The 20362-nt window shown below is 30.9% G+C and overlaps 2 protein-coding genes across 2 annotated transcripts; both read left to right on the top strand.

The window, feature by feature from the left end:
• The first annotated feature begins 299 nt into the window (after window positions 1–299).
• LOC143068775 (low-density lipoprotein receptor-related protein 5-like protein) lies at window positions 300–7052 on the top strand. Its single transcript, XM_076243109.1, has 5 exons — window positions 300–406; window positions 1959–2130; window positions 3269–3481; window positions 5455–5564; window positions 6801–7052. Exons 1-5 carry the CDS (start codon window positions 340–342, stop codon window positions 6908–6910), a joined length of 672 nt encoding a protein of 223 aa, XP_076099224.1. The 5' UTR covers window positions 300–339; the 3' UTR covers window positions 6911–7052.
• Window positions 7053–8479: 1427 nt separating this feature from the next.
• LOC143061745 (von Willebrand factor D and EGF domain-containing protein-like) lies at window positions 8480–20082 on the top strand. Its single transcript, XM_076233774.1, has 8 exons — window positions 8480–8735; window positions 9282–9368; window positions 10066–10449; window positions 11570–11719; window positions 14706–14918; window positions 15890–16101; window positions 19394–19769; window positions 20056–20082. The coding sequence occupies exons 1-8, from the start codon at window positions 8724–8726 to the stop codon at window positions 20080–20082; spliced, it is 1461 nt and encodes a 486-aa protein (XP_076089889.1). The 5' UTR covers window positions 8480–8723.
• Window positions 20083–20362: the final 280 nt, after the last annotated feature.

Below are 20362 nucleotides of genomic sequence, written 5' to 3'. Positions count from 1 at the left end.
AAAGACTAAAGGTCGAAGATGTAAACAAATAAGTATGTCACCTTAAGGTCTTTAACAATGAGCAAACATATACCACATAGTCAGTTATAAAGGGCCATGATATTACAAAATGTGAAAAAGAAATAAAACGATAAACCAACAGCCTGCTGTATGACATAACAATTAGATTAGTAACAAATATTATCTAATAGTTTACTTATAATCTATTCGATGCATTGAATTTAAATTGATTTCTATCACTTGTATCACGCATTTGAACCAAAATGATGCCAAGTTGTATATTAAATATGCATAACCTCATAGTCTCCAAGTATTTAGCAGCAAGATAGGCAAGCAGTCATGGCCTCTATAAAATTGCTGTTGCTAGTTTTTACCCTGATCTGTCTATCTGCTACATCTTGCGAAGGTAAGTTCTGAAAAATATTGATAATGTTCCTTGTCATAGTTATCATATGCTGAAATTAATCTTCTAAAACAAGGAAAACCATGGACAGGTTGTAGAAAGTCTTAAACTTGTATTTTTTGCGCCTTCTTAGTGAACATTATATAACTGTCTACTGTAAAACCCTGAGTAATCATTCATTATATTCAGATATAAAAATACAAGTATTTATTTATTTTACAAGACATTTTTCTACCTTAATAAGCCTAAATTGATTCTAATTTATTATCACCTGCTCAGATATGATTTTGAAGACCACTTGAAATACCATTAGCTATGTATGTACTGTGCCATCAGTTATTTAGGCAGGATAGATGGTTGCTAAAAAAGCGAGGAGGAGGGTTGGTCACCTACTAACATGTTTAACCCCGGAACATATTGCATGTGCCTGTTTCAATTCAGAAGCTTGTAATTTAGTGCACATGGTTGTCGCTTGTTGCTGTGTTGAATATTTGTTTTTCTATCATTGTTTCGTACATAAATTAGGCCGTTAGTTTTCTCGTTTGAGTTGTTTAACATTTGTCATTTCGAAACCTTTTATAGATCATTATAAGGAAAGGCTTTGTTCATTGTTGAAGACTTAAAGTTGTTAATTGTTTGTGTCATTTGGTCTCTTGTGAAGAATTGTCTCATTTGCAATCATACCACATCTGTTTTTATATTGTCATGTTTTAACACAACTTTAGACAAAAATTTTAAACATCAGTTGCACATGTCTTTTCAAGATTTTACAACAGTGCTCAATAGATGATCTTTTGTTTTGTATCTAAATTTACGAGCTCTTTAAACAACATTGCCGTAAGAATGAAGATTAGTTGTCCCGTTTTAATAAGAAATTTACAAATTTAGCCAAACTTCCAGAGCGAATACATGTAGTTGCATCTTTGCAAATTAAGAAAAAAAATGATTATTTTGTGATGATGAGATACCCTATTAAAAATTACCAGTTATGCGTAAATCAAGTTAATTGAAACCTCAAACGACACTAAAGACACGGGAATACCGATTTTTTTATTGTGTCATCTGATATTTAAAGGGACTTTCCGATTTGAATTCGCCTTAGAGTTCGGTTTATTTGTTATTTTACTTTTTTTTCACAAACTTCTTCTCTTTTTTTTGTAAATTCTTTTATATATTTCCACGTTCAAATAAAAAAAAAAAATCTTGAATATTTAAGTTACAACACCACCATGGAAATGGTCAGGGTTTCTAATATATTAAGCAAATTATTTTATAAAGGTTCATTGTTAATATAATAGGGGTTTTATACAACAAAATGTGATGAAGTTATCAGTGAATGGAACAAAAAACGTGTAAACTCTTCAAAAATATTTTTATCGTTCGTTCCGAAGAAGACTAATTAATCATGAAAACTACATTTGATAATCGAAGGACACGACTAAAAACTGATAACATTGAGCAATAAACAAACATAAATGCTACTAGTATAAGTAATTGAATAAGATTTGGTATTATTTCAAATGTTAGATTTTTTATGACCAACCTTCTATTTTAGATACATATCCACAGCTACTGTTTTCATACCGTGTAGCAATTGGTTTATTTGATACAGAAACAGAAAATATTACCATCTTGGGTGATGGATATGGTCATGTTCTGTATCTCGACTACCATTCATTGAATCATTACATCTTCTGGTCAGATTATCACATAGGCACTTTATCAAGGTAAGCTCCGTCAAATACGAGTCATCAGTGATTCCTTTTGACGAAAACGGATAAAGGAGGTATCTTTATTTCATCTAAAGCCTGGCAACTTGAACAAATGTTTTACTGTCCATTTTTAGTTTACCTAGCGACGTTTAGCGAAAATAATCAAACTCGTGATAACAAATTAATTTCTTAGAATACGTATTCTCTAATATCTAAATTCCACGATAACCAATCCGAAGAAATGTTTTTAAAGATTTTGTTTAGTGACACTGATAAACGTCCATGCAAATGTTTTACAAAGTTTTATAATAAAATTTATCAAAAACAAAACAAAAAAACTAATAAATAATTATTATTTATGTTTGTCAATCCAAGTTAAGCTTAGATAATTGCAGAATTAATATGATTTAATTCACAAGTTGAAATTCATAACAAACAACCTGTATTCTGATTATTTATCTCGAATATAGAATTTTAAATCTAGAAGTTTCTTACACTTATTTCCAACTTTATACTTTATGATTAGGTATTGCATTTCACATGATCTTCATTTACTCAAAAGCATACATCTTCCTAAATATTAATCTTGTTTGTTTGAAAAAATTAGGTGAACAACTAGATAATGATTTTTACAAGACCAGATCATACTCAATGCAAAATTACTGTGCGTTATGATACAAATTACCGCGCGATCAAAATGAGTTCATTTAATTATATTCATATGTGAGTTCATTTAATTATATTCATATGTAATTTTCGAGACCATAAACCTTGAAAGCTAAGCATAAAAGTATGTCTAGAGCATCATGATATGATTGATGTATTGTCAACTTTTTCCAACTTGGTCAAAGATAATCCTATAACATAAGACTTCGCTTAATGTTTCGATTGTTTTTTATTCTGAAAATTTTAGTACTTTTTTTCTGACTTGGGCACATTGATAGTAAAACAGCAAATGTAACATAAAAAGAAAATATCGCAAAAAAAACCCAAACAGTAAATAACTCCACATGGTCATTATATTGTTTAATTTCTGAACGCATTGAATTAGAGAACAGAACATTTTCAAGAAATGCAGGGAATGGGACACTACTTTTAAGCACAGACTTGGTTTAAAATTGGTAAACATAATGATATGCTATTTTTCTAATAGGTTACAATACCGAGGCAGAATGAAAACCGCACAAGTAATTATAACAGGTGCAAATAATCCCACAGGTGTTGCTGTCGATAATATTAATGACCATCTATATTGGGCGGAATTGGGAGGAGATCGGATACATAGATCGCATCTCAATGGTTCCAGTACAAAATTTTCTATAGACGTTCCTTCACCCACCGGCTTAGCATTAGATATTTCAAACAGGTAATTCATTAGTTAAATCATTAATGATGTACGTTAATTTCAAAGAAAGGATATCTTACTTCAAATGTAGTTCTACAATATGTTGTTCGGTATGAGTCAAGGCTCCGTTTGAAGACCGTACTTTGACCTTTAATTTTTTAATTTTACAAATGCTGACATGGATCGAGAGTTGGCACTCAAACCACATCTTTCTATATCTGTTTTAGCCTTAAGCTACATAGGTGGTATATTAATATTGCAAAATTTGTATAAATGTAATCAACAGTCAGAGGAAAACACGACCTTGTGCAATGCCAAGACACAAGTATCAACATATTGTAGTGCAAGAAATATGCATATGTATATAAATATAATATCTAGTTTGATTTTAAATGTCATTGTGATTCAAAAGCCTGTCGGCGATCCAAATATAGATATGAATAGACAGAGAACACGTCCATTTGTATTTTTATAGGTTTGTTCGATTTCATATTACAATATGAAATTGAGAATGGAAATAGAAATGGGGAATGTGTCAAAGAGACAACAACCCGACCATAGAACAGACAACAGCAGAAGGTCACCAACAGGTCTACAAAAATGTATTAACTAGTCATAGTTTTTATCAGCATACGAACGAGTTTCTGTGGTTCGATTCAGTCAACCTAATGGATTACCCTTGTTTCACTTTCAACGTTGACATTCTTTTCCTTTAAATAGCTGAACCCTTATCTCGATAAGAGGTTAAATTGAAGATCACACGAATATAGATTCAATGATGTCGAATTATTCATTTGCAGCGATTTTCCTCCGTTGGTTCATATCTATCATATTTGGTTTTTTTTGTAAATGTTATTGGTATAAATTAGGCCTTTGTTTTCTGGTTTGCACGTCCCGTTATTTCGTCAGGACCTTTTATAGCAAACATCTTGTTTTAAGAAAGAAAATTCAATTAAAAAACAAGTCTGATTGAAAGATTAGCGTTATTGTTTATCTTTCTGTTGCGCTCTAATACAAATGCTACCAGATCAAGTTTGTGGACTTTGTAAGTATATATGTCACCATTTAATTTTGATGAAACCTGTTGTTCCTTGTTATGATGTTGACATTGGAGAGCTGTTACAAGGATGTAATTGAAAGTTATCTCTTTGAAAAGTATTACGAGCGACATCACGATTTGATTAACCGCTATTGAATATCTATGTCTCAAATGACACTTGCTTGAATTGTCGTAGACATAATTCAATCCGCGATTGTGATGTCACTGAATTCACAAAACGACTGAATTTTAGCTTGTCATAAACAACAAAATGGAACTCGTAGAACATTAACTGCCAATAATTTCGGAGTAACTGAGTTACAAACAGGTCTGATGGGGATCATTTTGCTGCTTCGTCGGTTTTGTAAAATATTATGCAAATTGTGGTATATTCCTTTATTACTGAGCATTCTTTATTAGTATCTACTCCCCCATTTTAAAAGTACTAGTATTGCTTTGAACGCCGTATACGTCCCTTTTCGCTATATATACTTTATTTGTATAATTAGGTACAAGTATTATTTCAAGAATATATATTCAAAAGAATATTTTAGATGGTTAAAAAAAAGAAAACCCCGAAATGAGCATTGAACACGACAAATTCTGTATGATTTTTAAAATTTCTACCGACCCCCTGGTAATGTTAATATTATTACACGTTTTAAAAAAAATACCTTTATACTAATTATCTAAGGTTGCAGTGTTCAAACATTAAATTTAATCATAAACTGAATGTAATGCTTAAATGTTTAGATAAGTTGTTATTACAATAAGAGCTTATTGTTTTGCTAATGGATTTATAAAAAATTTGAAAAATCTGCAATATTGAAGAAACAATAAAAACTTACTTGAAAAATCGGTATTGAATATCATACTTGTTAAACAGACAATCTGCTGTGAAGATTGGGAATTACATTTTGTTAAGGTTGGATAATTTAAAACTATAAACTTTCAGACTGGTCTACTGCGTTAATACTCAAGGAGAGGCATTTAAATGCACTATGGATGGAGGTGAATGCCAAACTATCTATACTTCAAATCATCGATTTGATAATCTAGCAATAGGTAAATGTGTTTTATGAGTAGAATCTCTGTCCTTGCGTTCCAACTAAAAACAATCTAAAACATGATTTTAAGCAGTCTTCACAATGAACTGTTAAATTTACAGGCCCAGAGCTCAGATTTTGAAAATTTTAAGTTAGATTCTGTTGGCCTGTAGATATGATTTTTACAGGCCCGATAACAATTTTACAAGCCTGGGCTGCCACTCAGCGTGAAGACTGTCTTAAGAAATGATTTTAATTTAATTATTATGCAAGCATCCTGAATAAATCCCTGACGATCTCGATATTGTGATGTTCAAAACTATGTAACTCCCTAAATATTGATGATAATTTAAAGTAATCTACAAATAAGTCTACTTAATCGCATAAGGACACCAATTTGAGTTATATTTTTTTTATTTTAACTTAAGTTCTTCAAAAAGAGGAGCGAAAGATACCAGAGGGACAGTCAAACTCATAGATCGAAACTAAACTGACAACGCCATGGCTAAAAAAGAAAAAGACAAACAGACAAATAAAAGAACACAATACACAACATATCTTTTGTCGTAAAATTTTGTTTTCAACCGACCCTCATTGTCAAACGTCAGTATGGCAAATAGTGCACTTTCAACATGAGTTGAAATATGATCGCTATGACAATTTATTCACTGGATACGTGCATTAACATCATCTAACACCAGGAAGTTTAACACTTTCTAAGAAAGTACCGTCCTCCGTAGAAAATGATTTTTGAAGAGTGTCTCCGTGTGATAAAAGAGGAGTTTCTATCCATTTGAAAAATTTGTATAACGGGATTTGTCGCTATTTTGTACATTTTTCCTCTTATCTTTTTGTGATAATTTTGCATATCATGCTACTCTCTAGAGATGGAAAAATATCGCTAGAAACTAAGGAGGCACGTGGCGTTGCTAATGAAATTGACATGAAATTGACAACGTCGTCATAGGTAAAATAGATTATCATTGGTCATCTCAAATCGATTGCTTTTCTCGCTTTCGCCGTACTGTCTCATGCGAGAAAATCAATCTCGTTGAGATGATCAACGATAATCTATAAATATCTCAAGAGTCACGTGATTCATATTTGAAAAGATGTATGAATAATTTGGATATTTGCATATCCCATTTCAAAGAATTTAGAATTAAAGAAGAAAGTATAAGTAATATTTAAGGGCTTCAAGGCTAGGGCAGAAATATGATTGAACTATAGTTATTATATGAAATGCATTTTTCAGATTTAGCAGAAAGCAAAATTTATTGGACTGCGTGGTACCATAGTTTACCAATACAGTCGTCCTATCTTAACGGATCAAATGTACAGAAGACTAATATAACCATTTCCTGAGCATGGGGTATTGATGTCAGTAGTACTCATCTGTATTACGTGGATTGGACTAAAGGATTATGCAAAATGAAAAAAGCAAACTCGACATATTATGTTCTATTACATGCACATGCCCAACTAACAGCTTTAAAAATATTCAAACTTGAAGGTATGTGGGGCTAATTGTTTTGCGTTTTTCTTAAATGTTTTCCTATAAGGCGGTTACAATTAATTTCACGAAATAAGTAATGCTTAACATCTATAATACTAAAATTACGAGGTCCATTTTGTCAGCCGTCATCACGTTAAAACGACGAATCAAAGAATTTAGCTTTATATATAACTAATATAGTACAAAGGTGTAGATTAAAAATTACACCACTCCAGGCCCTTTTGTTTTCCACGTAATTAATATTGCCAATAATTAAGAAGTTCCGGGTCGAGTCCGATACCGATACCAATAGTATATTCACCTGTTACCTATTACCTTATCTGTACGTTCCGCATCTAACAGGTGCACCACCAAACGGTGTATTTAGGATTAATATGCTATATTCACCTGTTACCTATTACCTTATCTGTACGTTCAGCATCTAACAGGTGCACCACCAAACGGTGTATTTAGGATTAATATGCTATATACACGGATCATAATCACAGGGTTGACACTACTAAATTCAATCATTGTCAAATTGTTACCTATTGCAGTATTTTTATCAGTAAGACTTTCTAAGATAACAATACGAATACTAAAAATCTGGACTAAAAATAAGGTGTATATAGGAACCGTTTTCAATTTGTTAGCGGGCATGACATCAAACAGTGAATCAAAGAATTCAACTTTATTTATAACTAACATATATAGGACAATGCTGTTGATTAAAAAATACTCCATTCCAGGACCTTTTGATATCCAAATAATTAATATTACCAATAATTGATAAGTTCCAGTTCGACGGGTTCAAACAGAAAGATTTGAAAGCAGACAAAACTGTGTATCTTATAATCGGCATGAAAAATGATACTAAAATAAGGCTTGCGCATAGTTATATACTTTAATTCTGTGACGGACCCGCGATATCACGGGTGTGTTCTAGTTTGTCATAATCTGATTGTTTCGTGGTAACCTCTTCGCAGGCTTGGCAAATTGGAAGAATATATATTGTGTTTTCTAATCGTATATCCACCAAAACACTAACCATTGATTGCACGTTTAAAATCAACCTTTCGATGGTATGGACGCTCTTGTGGAAGTATATAAAATAGTGGTTTTATCGTAAACGGTATGATACATCGCAGTCAGTACTAATTTCAGTTTGTGACTTAGGAACTCTCAACTTTGGTAACGGCATGTAAATATTTACTTTGATTGAAAGAAATAACGAAATTTAACTATTTGAAAAAAGTCTGACCACGATATCGATGTCTAATTTATCATACATTATAAAAATATTTGATTTGAATATACATATCTTTATATTAAATTTTACTTTTACTGAAATAATTTCATTAGATAATGTTGTATATCTCATTTTGATTTAATGCACAATCCATCTACTTCAATAGCTAACTCTCCAACAGATATGTACCAGTAAATGTGGACGCAGAGCTGATAGAAGGAAAAAGCTTTCAAATACCAATACATGATAACCAGGTCTATTCTAGCTTATTACCAGTTTTTCGATGCAGATTTGCTGATGTTTCGGAAGGCAGCTACGTTTATGACGTTCACTGGTACATAAATGAAGTTTCTGTAAAAAGCCACTTGAATGTACCGTTTTCAAATATCAATGTTACTAGACTGAGGAATGCCGACTGGATAAATAAGTTTAGGATGAACATGGAGGTACTCACCTTCAAACGATTTGTATTCTTTAGTATAATTATAAACATACCAATTTTATTTTTCAATGTCAAAAAGACATTTGCAGTTATTTAGATAAAGGCAACAGTAGTATACCGCTGTTCAAAAGTCATAAATTAATTGAGAGAAAAAAAAATCCGGGTAACAAACTGAAACCGGGGGAAACGCATCAACTATAAAAGGAAAACAAAAATGCAAAGGAACAACAGAAACATGGAAAAACAACAAAAAAAAAACCGTCAACCTTCATAGAAACGAACTATTTGATAACAACTGCCATATTCATGACTTGGTACAGGACATGTAATTAAAACAAAATGGTGGGTTGAACTTTAAAACTACTTAATGTTTTTTATCTTGAAGAAAATGTTTATAAGACAACAACACAACCAACAAAAATAAACTAAAGACATCTATATGGCAACATATATTCTACAGTAACTATATGTGTCCATAACATATATATCAAGCCATAAAGCACCATTACACTTTTAAACAATACCTATACTGACATCTTTTTACATACAGGTAAAATGTGCTATTCGTATGAGATATTCAACGGATTCATCACCTGGATCCCTTCTCTATAGTCAATCATATAAAGCTGGGATCTTTGTAAGTGACTTTTTATTTAAACCTTATAAAACAGTATAACAATTTATATATATTCTTACATTGGAACAAGTGAATTATTCGATTTATCTTATCGCGATAGGTAAATTACGTACTATAAGATAAGATTGCGAGAATACCTATAAGAACCTCTCAATTCAATAACATCAAAATAACTGGAAGTTAAATTTAAAAACAAAATTAACGAAAATTGAAAAAAAAACTTGAAAAATTGTGGAAAATAACATTAAGTCTATCTGCAAAATCTGTATTAGAAAACAAATGAATTGTAATATTTGTTAATTTTTTTTTGAAAAATAATCTGACCACCACAGGTATATATCCCATTAAACTAATTTATAACACATTGTATTTAAGTATTTGGTTGGAATATATATATAGAATAATTTCACTATTACTGAAAAAAGAGGGACGAAAGATGCCAGAGGGAGAGTCTAAATCATACATAGAAAACAAACTGACAACGCCATGGCCAAAAATAAAAAAAAACAAACAGATAAATAATAGTACAGAAGACACAACATAGAAAATTAAAGATTAAGCAACACGAACACCAATTTCTAGATGAAAGTCAATATATTGAAAGTTACTTTTGTTGATATTTCAACTGTGCAAAATTACGAATAATCATTTGTGCATATTATTTCCCAATAACCTCTTCTTTATATGTTTCCTTCAGCCAGCAAAATATGAATATACTGTGAATGAGGGAGAATCAATCGACATAACCTTTACTTCAACTGTACCAGTCGGATGTATATCATCACATGACGCCGTCAGAGCTCACTGTGAACAGAATTTCTACATTTATCAACAAATCGATGACCGAATATCAGTATCATGCAGGAACAAAAATGCAAAAAAAAATATAATTTTTGAATCTCAATTTTGTGGTATAAGTATAAAAAGCCTACATTGGAAAAATGAGACAATACTGCGTGTGCATGGATTTAGTGACTCGATCTATAACTTTCAAGACAGATCAACTGTTCTCAAGATATCAACAATATCAGTATCGGAGTCAAATCATATTTGGAGAGATGTACAAGTTCTAGATATAAAGGTTTATATAGTTTTATGAAGATTTCATATTTAGACATATAAAATCAGTAGCGACAAAAGATCAGCAAAAGATACCAGAGGGAAGGGAAATCACACTATTTATACTACTAATAATAATTCATTGAAATTTTGCATGTAGAAAGATCATACTTATTACAATATTTAAGGCGGAAAAAAAATTAAAATGGGATCACCGATGTTCGAGATATGACGTCATCAAAAAGTAAAGAATCGCGTTATACCGAAATATAAAATTAGCTCTCTAAGTTGCTCAAAGAAGGCAAAATCATTGAAAAACGATGTTTAACAGGTATAACTAAAACAGTCAATTGTAACTTTTACCTTATACACATTTATTTTTCTCAGTTACCTTATTTTTCAAGGCCTTTGAACATTTCCTGTCATTTATAATTTCTATTTATTATAAATTTTTCTTGACGTTGCTAGCATAGGAGCATTTCTTGCAATGCTTGGAACTATAGGGTTGAATTAAACGTTTTAACTACAAAATATAATAACATTTTTTCAAGGTATTTCGATTATTCATTAATAGTTTTATCAATCTATCGAAACGTTAAACATTACATATTGTAACAGTTTATTCTAAAGTAATTGTCAAAGTTGAGTCATCTAAATTTTTAAATTGCATTTGTTGTATACGGAAACGAATGTCTGCCTCATGCCGTATTGAAGAAATAATTTATGGCTTGCAGATTACGAATCTTTTACTTCGGAAGACTGAGGGTATCCGGGCTGAAAAGTTACACGTTCCATTTAAACTACAAACAGAATAAATTCACCAACCTGTCCTTTACGACAGCCCGAAAACGGCGACGTTATAATACTGTTACGACACTATAGCGGCGATGAGAGCAATGCGTATAAACAATAATGTGATTTCCCTTTAAACTCATAGATAAAAAATAACTGACAATGCCTTGGCTAAAAAAGAAAAAGACAAACAGACAAACAATAAAAAACTGGGGGTGGTCTCAGGTGCTCCTGACGAGTAAGCATATACTGTCCACATGTGGCATCTGTCGTGCTGTATTACCTTATTTTTGTTTCATTCAAATTATCATAATAATAATGTTAATTGAAAATAAAGTCCATTATTTCAGGTCACAGTTAAAGACAAGGATTATATTCTGATTGATAGGCAATGTTTGTCTTACAACGACCCCCATATTACTACTTTTGACGGGAGATTGTATCATTATATGAACGTTGGGGAATTTGTGATGTACAAGAATGACAAAGGTCCTTATTCGGTATGTACTGATAAAACAAACGAGTAAACTATGACTATGATTTACCGTTAGCTCAATCAGATATTATTTACGATGAAGTCGCGAAAAAAAAACTTCTTAAGAATAATTTGTATTTTAACGTAATGACAACAATTCTCAACTTAAACATAGTTCATTTGCTTAATGTACGCAAAATTTGATGGGATACAAGAAAATTATACTTATCAATTAGTCTCCAAATTACAGTAAAAGTATATATGTTACAGTGAATTTGTATAATCAGGGATTATGTAGAATCCCTAAAATTTTCAGGGATTATGTATAATCACTGGTTAGTTTAGGGATTATATATAATCACTATAATTTTCAGGGATTATGTATAATCACTAGAAAAAAACGTCAGGGATTATACAGAATAACTGAAATGATACTAAAATATATAACCGTGTCTTTCCATTTATCCAACTTTTTAAATTTTTTATTTTTGTTAATTATTGGGTTGTTTGTTTAGTAATAATAAGGTGTCTTTCTAAAATTTGACAGTAAATTTGTTCCTGTATGTTTTTATAATTATTTAAAATATATATATATTGCATTAATGTAAACATTCATATTAAGATTGTCAATTCTATCCCGAATTTGTCAATTAAAACAGCAAAAGACGTAGAAATATCTGAATGTTTTGGTATTTGAGCAAGTGTAAAATCCTTTGTTCCCCGGACTAATGCTATACCGACCAGAAACTTAAAACTTTACGACACTAGAGAGACAAAAGTCAATAATTTTCTTCAGTTTTACCGGTTTAAGGAAAGTAAGACAATATTAAAACATGAGGGAAAATACAAAAACTATGACCTCTTGTGTTTTAGAAATTGAAAGTTAAGTACAATTAAGTTAAGTTATTTAATATTATATAAATCAACCAAAGTTAAGTTAAGTAAAGTTATTTAATATTATATAAATCAACCGAAGTTAAGTTAAGTTATTTAATATTATATAAATCAACCGTCGTTGCACGGGACTCGTACCGTTGCCCGGTCTGATTGCATTGATATCTGCATCGTTAGCGAGAGCCTTATCCCCACTGCTACCGGGGTAAACATTATCAATTGGCAAATCAAGCCATTTAAACTGTACTTTGAAAATGATTGAAATATATGAAATAAGTCATTAAAAATCTTGATAAAACTAAAGGGGGGTCTCAACACTTGCAGGTGCGTGTAGCTCACAGCTTAAGGATATGAGGAAAAGTAAATGTGTTTTATAAATCACAAGTCTACTACCAATAATTATGCACACTTTTTAGAATTTCGTAAAATTTTCGTTTGTGTACCTTTTCTCATGGACTGCCTCATATCAGACTAATACCCTTAATATTGTATAACGTTAGGCATAATATATTAATATGAAAGACACAAAAATATTGAAATGATAAACACAATATAATTAAATGATAAGCACAATATAATTAAATGATAAACAAAATATATATTGAATAATTGATGATTTGTTTTTAATACTGACTTTATCAGCAATAATATCAAGCGAGCCCTTTTTGATATTTACTGTATCAGTATTAATAATATCAAGCGAGCCCACAAGGGCGGGTTGATGAAGTTAGTATTAAAATATAAACATGATTAAATGGCATAATTAAATGATAAGCACACTATAATTAAATGATAAGCAAAATATATATTGAATAATTGATGTTTTGTTTTTAATACTGACTTTATCAGCAATAATATCAAGCGAGCCCTTTTTGATATTAACTGTAACAGTATTAATAATATCAAGCGAGCCCACAAGGGCGGGTTGATGAAGTTATTATTAAAATATTAACATGATTAAATGGCATAATGATTATTTCTTTTATCGTATTGTTTTAGCAATTGTTTTTAGGTTGAGATATGAATTAAACTGAAATTGTCATCAAAACTATTTTTACGCGTACAATCTTTTTGATAAATGTTAATTTTATGCACAATATTTTAAAAATAAACATTTTATTTACAAACTAGATTTGGATGGCATCGACTATTACACATTTGTCCTATTTTTTTACATGTATATCTATTAAATTCATATTTGTTTTTACTACAATATCAACATTTTAAAAACCTTGTCCTCCATATCCAATCATATTTTACGGCACGTCTCAGAGAAATAGAGTTTTCAGCACAAACATCTGAAGGTACCAATGAAGGGAAATCAGCAACCTCAAACTGATTTCTTGTATTAAAGATCCGAGCAGGAGTCCATTGCTATATGGCAAGGATCTCCCTTTCCTGGAACCACTTGTGGAATTGGTTTGAGATATATGTTGTTTTTTTGAGCATACGTTTTCTTCAACCCAAGCAACACCTGTGCCTGTGCCGAGCTTATTTGTTAGTAGCATAATGAGGTTCAACACTTGGATAAAATATAAAGGAAAAAACTCATCACTTCAATCAAATAGTAGATCAGGAGTGAAAACTGCATGTTTACTTAAACTTTCAAGGAATAAGAGTTAGAAAAAAATGATAATTTGTCTATGTTAATTTGTTTCATCATCTTTGGAGCTTTTAATTATTGATAATCACTGAAATCATATTAGGGAATTTGTAGAATACTAATTAAAATTATCAGTGATTATGTGAAATCACTGGTAATTTTCAGGGAATCTGTATAATCACTAATGATTTTAGTGATTCTACATAATCCCTGAAAAATCAGGGATTCTACATAATCACTGATTATACAAATTCACTGTAACATATATACAATACTAGTAATAATATTATGAGCATGCATATAATACAAACGCGTACATTAATATTGTACGAACTATACATTAAATAAACATTCGTCAGTCAAAATACAATGAAAGTTTTATGATTGTTCAATTATAAAAGATAGTATTTATAACGGATTTATAAAAAATGTAGAACGATGTAATATCTGACACTAGTAAATCAAGAATTTGTTGTTTCCGTTTGAAACCAATTGTGTTTCTGCTATTGAACAGGTGCACGCTTTATTTACAAACTGTGGATTTGGTTGGGCAGGATCATCGTGTCATTGTGGTATAGCTGTTAGAAGTCGCAATTCTTTGTTTGTCTTACGGACATGCCAGACGATTTCAAGAACACAAAAGCATTTACTACAAGAACCTCATATTAAACTTATAAGATGTGATAAAAAGGATTTAGTAATAGAACAGGATACAAATAATTACAAGGTTTGTTACAGTCTAAAATATTAATGTATTATTCAAGTGTTAGCGTGTAAAATTAGTTAAATATTAACGAAGTAACGTATTGTATATGCCGAATTGTAGGCCATATATAAGACAAAATGAAAATCATATACCGCTGTAGACTTTTTAACAATATAATTCATAAAAATACAGATTTACAGACAACATTAAGCAATAACAGTAAAAGAATAAAAAATACAGAACTCCAAGGAAAATTCAAAACAGACATTCCGCTAGTAGCAATTGGCAAAATCAAAATGTCAAACTCATTAGATTGCATTACGAATTAAAAACGACTGTTATATCATGTATATACCTGACTTATATCTGCTCTTCGGTCGGGTTGTTGTGTCTTAGACATTTTTATTCCCAATTTTATGATCGTACGTAGGAACGGGTAGATTAAACCATGATTGATAGCAAGCTAAACCTCTAAATTTTATAACAATTGCATAGAATTCCATTATATTGAAAACAATATTTGAGTACAATTCCGATATAATGGGTTGAAATCTCAAAGCTTTTGGTGAAGCCGTCAACATTGTGTTTTAATCTCGATCACGTTTGATTGTGAAGAGCGACTAAAAGATTTTTGTTTAACAGTTTTGTTTCTATTTTGTTTACCCTTGTAGTAACTTTTTTGTTCAATTAACAATATGTACTATCAACTATAACCACTCGTTATTGTCATCTTTGTCAATATACTATCAACTACAAAAATGTTTTGTTGCGGTCTTTGTAATTTGATGTTAACTTCAACACAGTTTCTGTTGGTGTCTTTGTTTGAATGCTTGTTTGGAATTTTTAGTCTGCTCTAGTAATGGTCACATTTACCTATTATTTTTCAAAAACATTTTTGGTTTTTTACAATTAAAATCTTTTAAAAGTGAGTAAATTCTATTTTATATATTTTCAAACTAGTGTAAATATCTGTGATTATTCCTACTTTGTAGATAACATTGCCTACCGGAACAGAAATCAAATTTACGATATCAAGATGGTCAAAGTTTATATCAATGATTGCAATAAAACCATCTATATTTGATATTAACGAGGCAAGAGGTCTATGTGGTGTTCCAAGTACAACAAAAGACCAATCGGACGATTTCACTCATCGTTACTATGGACCGATCAACAACGACCAGGCATTTGCAGATTCCTGGAGGTATTATTTGGTTTTGCATGCGCAGAGTAACAATTTTACCCCCAATTTTTCACTGCATTTGTTTTGTTATTTGTTTACCTCTCTTCGATGTATTTATAAGAGTATTTGATTACTTAAATTACCATTTTGTTATATTTGATTTCTTTTTATTTATTCATTAACCGGAGCTTTTTTTAATTTGCTCTCTCTTTCCTGAGATATTAATGAAAAAAAAACCACCATAAACCTCATTTACCTGGTGACCTGAACCAAGCTAAGGGAGTTTTGTACAATATGTTGGACCGTTTGGTTTTTTTCTCTCTAGAAAACAGGAACACCAATACCACTTCCAAAAACAGAAAAAAAAATCAAAAGTCAGAAATAACAAGGACAATCAGATAAACAATTTGAAGATTCTTGTAAAAATTGAGAACTGTTTTGGATTCAACGACAGCAGACAGAATATCCTATCAGTCTAAATGAAATTATTAAATTAAAGAGTAAAATATCAAAAATGCAAAACTCCAAGGAAAATTCAAAACATAAAGTCCTGTAGCAAATGGCAAAATCTAAGCTTAAACACATAAAACGAATGAAAAACAACTGCCATGTTAACGATAATCTTTAAGGACACGACGTTAGTTTAATAAGTTTCCATCGTTAAAGATAAGAGGTTAAAAAAAATTATGAAAAGAGGACCAAAATATCATGATCAAACCTAAAAAATTGGAAACGGCATCACCGTTTCATTAAAAATGCTATAATGCTTTTCTATCTCCGAAATAGATTATTTTTGGTGTATTTGGCAAAACCTGTATGAATATTTGCTCCTATTCTCTCCAACTTCGTACTATTTTTTGTCCTTTTTACCTTTTTTTATTATTTTTTAGCGTCACTGATGAGTCTTTTTTAGACTACACGCGCGTCTGGCACAACAACAAAATTTCTTTCCTGGTATCTATTTCAGATAAATCGTGATTATCTCGGGAATTTTCAGATAATCCTGCTTTTTTTCAGAAGTATCAGATATACCGGGATTTTCTTAGCTATATGCTTTTTTGAGATAATTAAGTTTATTTCTCTAAATATATATATATAAATAAATAATTATCTGGAGTAATTCCTAGATTATCTGACAATTCTGAGAAAATCTATTATCATGGGGAAAAAGAGAGACTACAAAAATATAATCACGAAAAGACGCTCTTCAAATCGTACAAAGTAACAGGTCTGTAACTTTTTATATTGATATCATGAATACTGGTGATAAAAGGTTATAGATGCTATGTCATTCGTAACAATCCAAATCAATGATTTTAAACATCAATGAATTAATCACTTACCGATATCTTCTCTAATTGTTTTTTTGATATACTAAATGGTAAGCATAAACTATTATGCAAACATGGTCAAATAAAATGATATTATGAAGGAGTGGGACACAATTCTGTTCTTCAGCCTAATCTAAGAATTTAAACGTAAAAAACTGATTTTTGTCGTTATAAAAAAATTTGCAAACAACACGTTTAATAATTTAATGCCTTTGAAGCGCTTTTCTGGATTTACCTTCATCAGGAACGCTCAAATCCAAACATTTGAAATCCGAGGATGTATAGGTAACGAACCGTTGAAGAGCTATATGTCAAAAATACCTAAAATAAATAGCCAAATTTATCTAAAGTCAACTTTGCCTGAGGAAGTTGAAATCTTAGTTTCGTAATAATTTTAAAATTTATAAACGGATAATTTTAGAAAGGTTTGTTATAACCTGTTCCTGTGTAATGATAAACCCGAAGATCATAAACGCACTTTTTGTTAGCAGAGGTATTTATAAAATCAACGTATCTAATATACTTAAAATGAACCTACCATCCAAAACGGTAAGAGTTAAAACATTTTGAAAAAGGACCAACCATAACGTCCTCAAATTAAATTGATTTGAAACGGTATTATTTTTCAAGGGTCAAAATGTTAATACTTCAAGTGGAAATTACAAAAATCAAAGCACTGAGCGTACTGATAATAAGCCTGTTTGTAGAATAAAAGTGTCAATCCAAATGCTATGAATATTAATGTCTATCGATGTCTAAGTCCAAGAGTTTAACTTGAGTGTCTGTATATATATAGTTGTCATGGAAGATTCTAGAACAGTCTATAATGGAACATCCTAGAAAGTTACAACGGAAGTTTCTAGTCAAATGTAGAAGTTTATATAACGCATCTTTTATTAGGATCATTCTGGAAAGTTCCAATCATTCTGTAATTGTTCCAGTGATTTCTAAACTGCACAGTTCTAATATTATTCTGTAAACAACTATCAGGCTACACAACACAAATCAGGCCAACATAAATAAATACAATAATTACAATATCGTAACAAATGTTACTCTGTCATTAGATCTTTGCATATAGTTTTTTTTTATCAGTGTATTCATGTTGATTATTTTGTAAACAAATTGATACATACCATAATATTATTGCAATTTTACCTGAGAACGAAAAAGGCTTTACATTATTGCACAACATATTTTTGTTTTGACTTTTTAGTTTAAACATATTTAATTATAGTGGATTGGGATACAAGTTTTACAACTTATATTAATCCCTTTCCACTTTGCGGGTGCCAGTGCTGCCTTGTAGCGGCATTAGCCTGCTCTTTTTCGAAATCTACAAGGGTGTCTTTAACGTGCAAGACTTTTATTGACGTTTTACTCTCAATTCATTGGATGTTGGATGTGTGTTGGTTAATATTTCGTCCTTTGTTATTATTTGTAAATGTAAAGAAAATTATTTGATTGTACCTAAAATTGTTTTCTAAGCTTAGAGCTTTCATTTAAGGATCTCCTATCTGAACGTTGTATCTTAAATGTTTTTGTTACCTGATTTTTATAGTGTGTACTTATTCTATCTAGTGACACTAGTATCCAAACGTGTTGAACCAAACCATATTCTGTATGTGCATATCCCAAGTCTGGGGCCTGTTTTCAGAGGTTTCGTTTGTTGCAGTAAATTATATTTGTTTTTTTGTTTAGTTTAGTGTTTGGTACAAAAATCAAGCGATTCGTTTTCTCGTTTGAATCTGCTTTATCGTCATTTCAGCGACTATTATAGCTTGTTATCCAGTATGGTTCGTTCGTTTTTGTTGAAGGTCTTCAGATGATCTAAAGTTGTTAGCTTCCGACTCGTTTTGTTTAACTGGAGAATCCATTGGCAATATTACCAGTCTTTCTGTCTTTATATTCAAACGGCATTTTCTTACATCAAAGTTTAATGGATGATTAACTTGCTTACTCATTTTTATCTTTTCTTGTAGAATAACCCCGACAATGGTTGGTGAACAATTGTTTTGCATCGAAACTCATAATAACTCAGACGATGAAATCGGCAACAATGTTGCAGAAATCAATTCTACACGATACTGTACTTGTGAAAGACAAGCTACTATCACACTAGATGATTTCAACACTGTACAGTGCAATTTAACTGATATAACAGTATTTTGTTCCGAAGCCATTACGACTGAGGAAGAGATGATAACTCCATTTTATACTTCATGTTCAGCATTTCAAAGGCAAACGCAATCTGTTAACTCAGTCGACAAAATTAAACGGCGCAACATTATTGAAGATAATGAAGTTATTGACATTTCGTGTTTCACATATGACGAGAGTGTTAGTACAGAAGTGACGGTATGTTATCATCTGTTTCACAGGGAAGTTATAACATTACATAATGAAATATATATGTATTAAGACTAACTAAAGATTGCTAATATCATGAACGAAATATATACATATACATACTACTTTAGAAATGTATGCCGACTTATTAAAGATAGCTTAGAACCTTTTGATTTATTAACCTTTTTTTCATTTCAAATTAATCTTATGCTTTTTAAATGCTTTTTGGAAAAGTGAGAAATTAGTAAAAGAATATGTGCTTGACAAATACTGAGCATCTTTATTTAATTTGCAGATTCCTGATTCATGTAGAAGTGGCTGATCAGAAAAAATCGCATGGCAGACTTGCATGGACGAAATACAGAAAGCGCTTCCACCCGAGTTGGTCGATTTGGTAGATGTATCGGTTGACGAATTTGTGGAGTCATGCGTATTGGATATTAAGGTAACCATAAATAAAGTCATTTAACCAACACAAGGTTTGAGAATTTTTCTAAAACATATTATAAAAACATCAATAAACATTATAAAAAGTTCAGCTATGTTATACCAAATGAGAAGGAATTCAAACAAATATCTAATTAAGCCGAAATGATAATACC

Source organism: Mytilus galloprovincialis, chromosome 1 (assembly GCF_965363235.1).
Source record: "Mytilus galloprovincialis chromosome 1, xbMytGall1.hap1.1, whole genome shotgun sequence".
NCBI classification, from domain to species: domain Eukaryota; kingdom Metazoa; phylum Mollusca; class Bivalvia; order Mytilida; family Mytilidae; genus Mytilus; species Mytilus galloprovincialis.
Note: the sequence above shows the minus strand (reverse complement) of the source record. Positions and strands in the feature narration are given on the sequence as shown.

Bases quoted from the DNA above. Each gene is read 5' to 3' on its own strand.
- LOC143068775 (XM_076243109.1), top strand. From the start codon at position 340: ATGGCCTCTATAAAATTGCTGTTGCTAGTTTTTACCCTGATCTGTCTA. The intron at 407-1,958 runs GTAAGTTCTGAA...CTTCTATTTTAG, and splicing joins ATCTGCTACATCTTGCGAAG to ATACATATCCACAGCTACTG. The intron at 3,482-5,454 runs GTAATTCATTAG...ATAAACTTTCAG, and splicing joins GCATTAGATATTTCAAACAG to ACTGGTCTACTGCGTTAATA.
- LOC143061745 (XM_076233774.1), top strand. The intron at 16,102-19,393 runs GTATTATTTGGT...CTTTTCTTGTAG, and splicing joins GCATTTGCAGATTCCTGGAG to AATAACCCCGACAATGGTTG. The intron at 19,770-20,055 runs GTATGTTATCAT...TTTAATTTGCAG, and splicing joins GTGTTAGTACAGAAGTGACG to ATTCCTGATTCATGTAGAAG.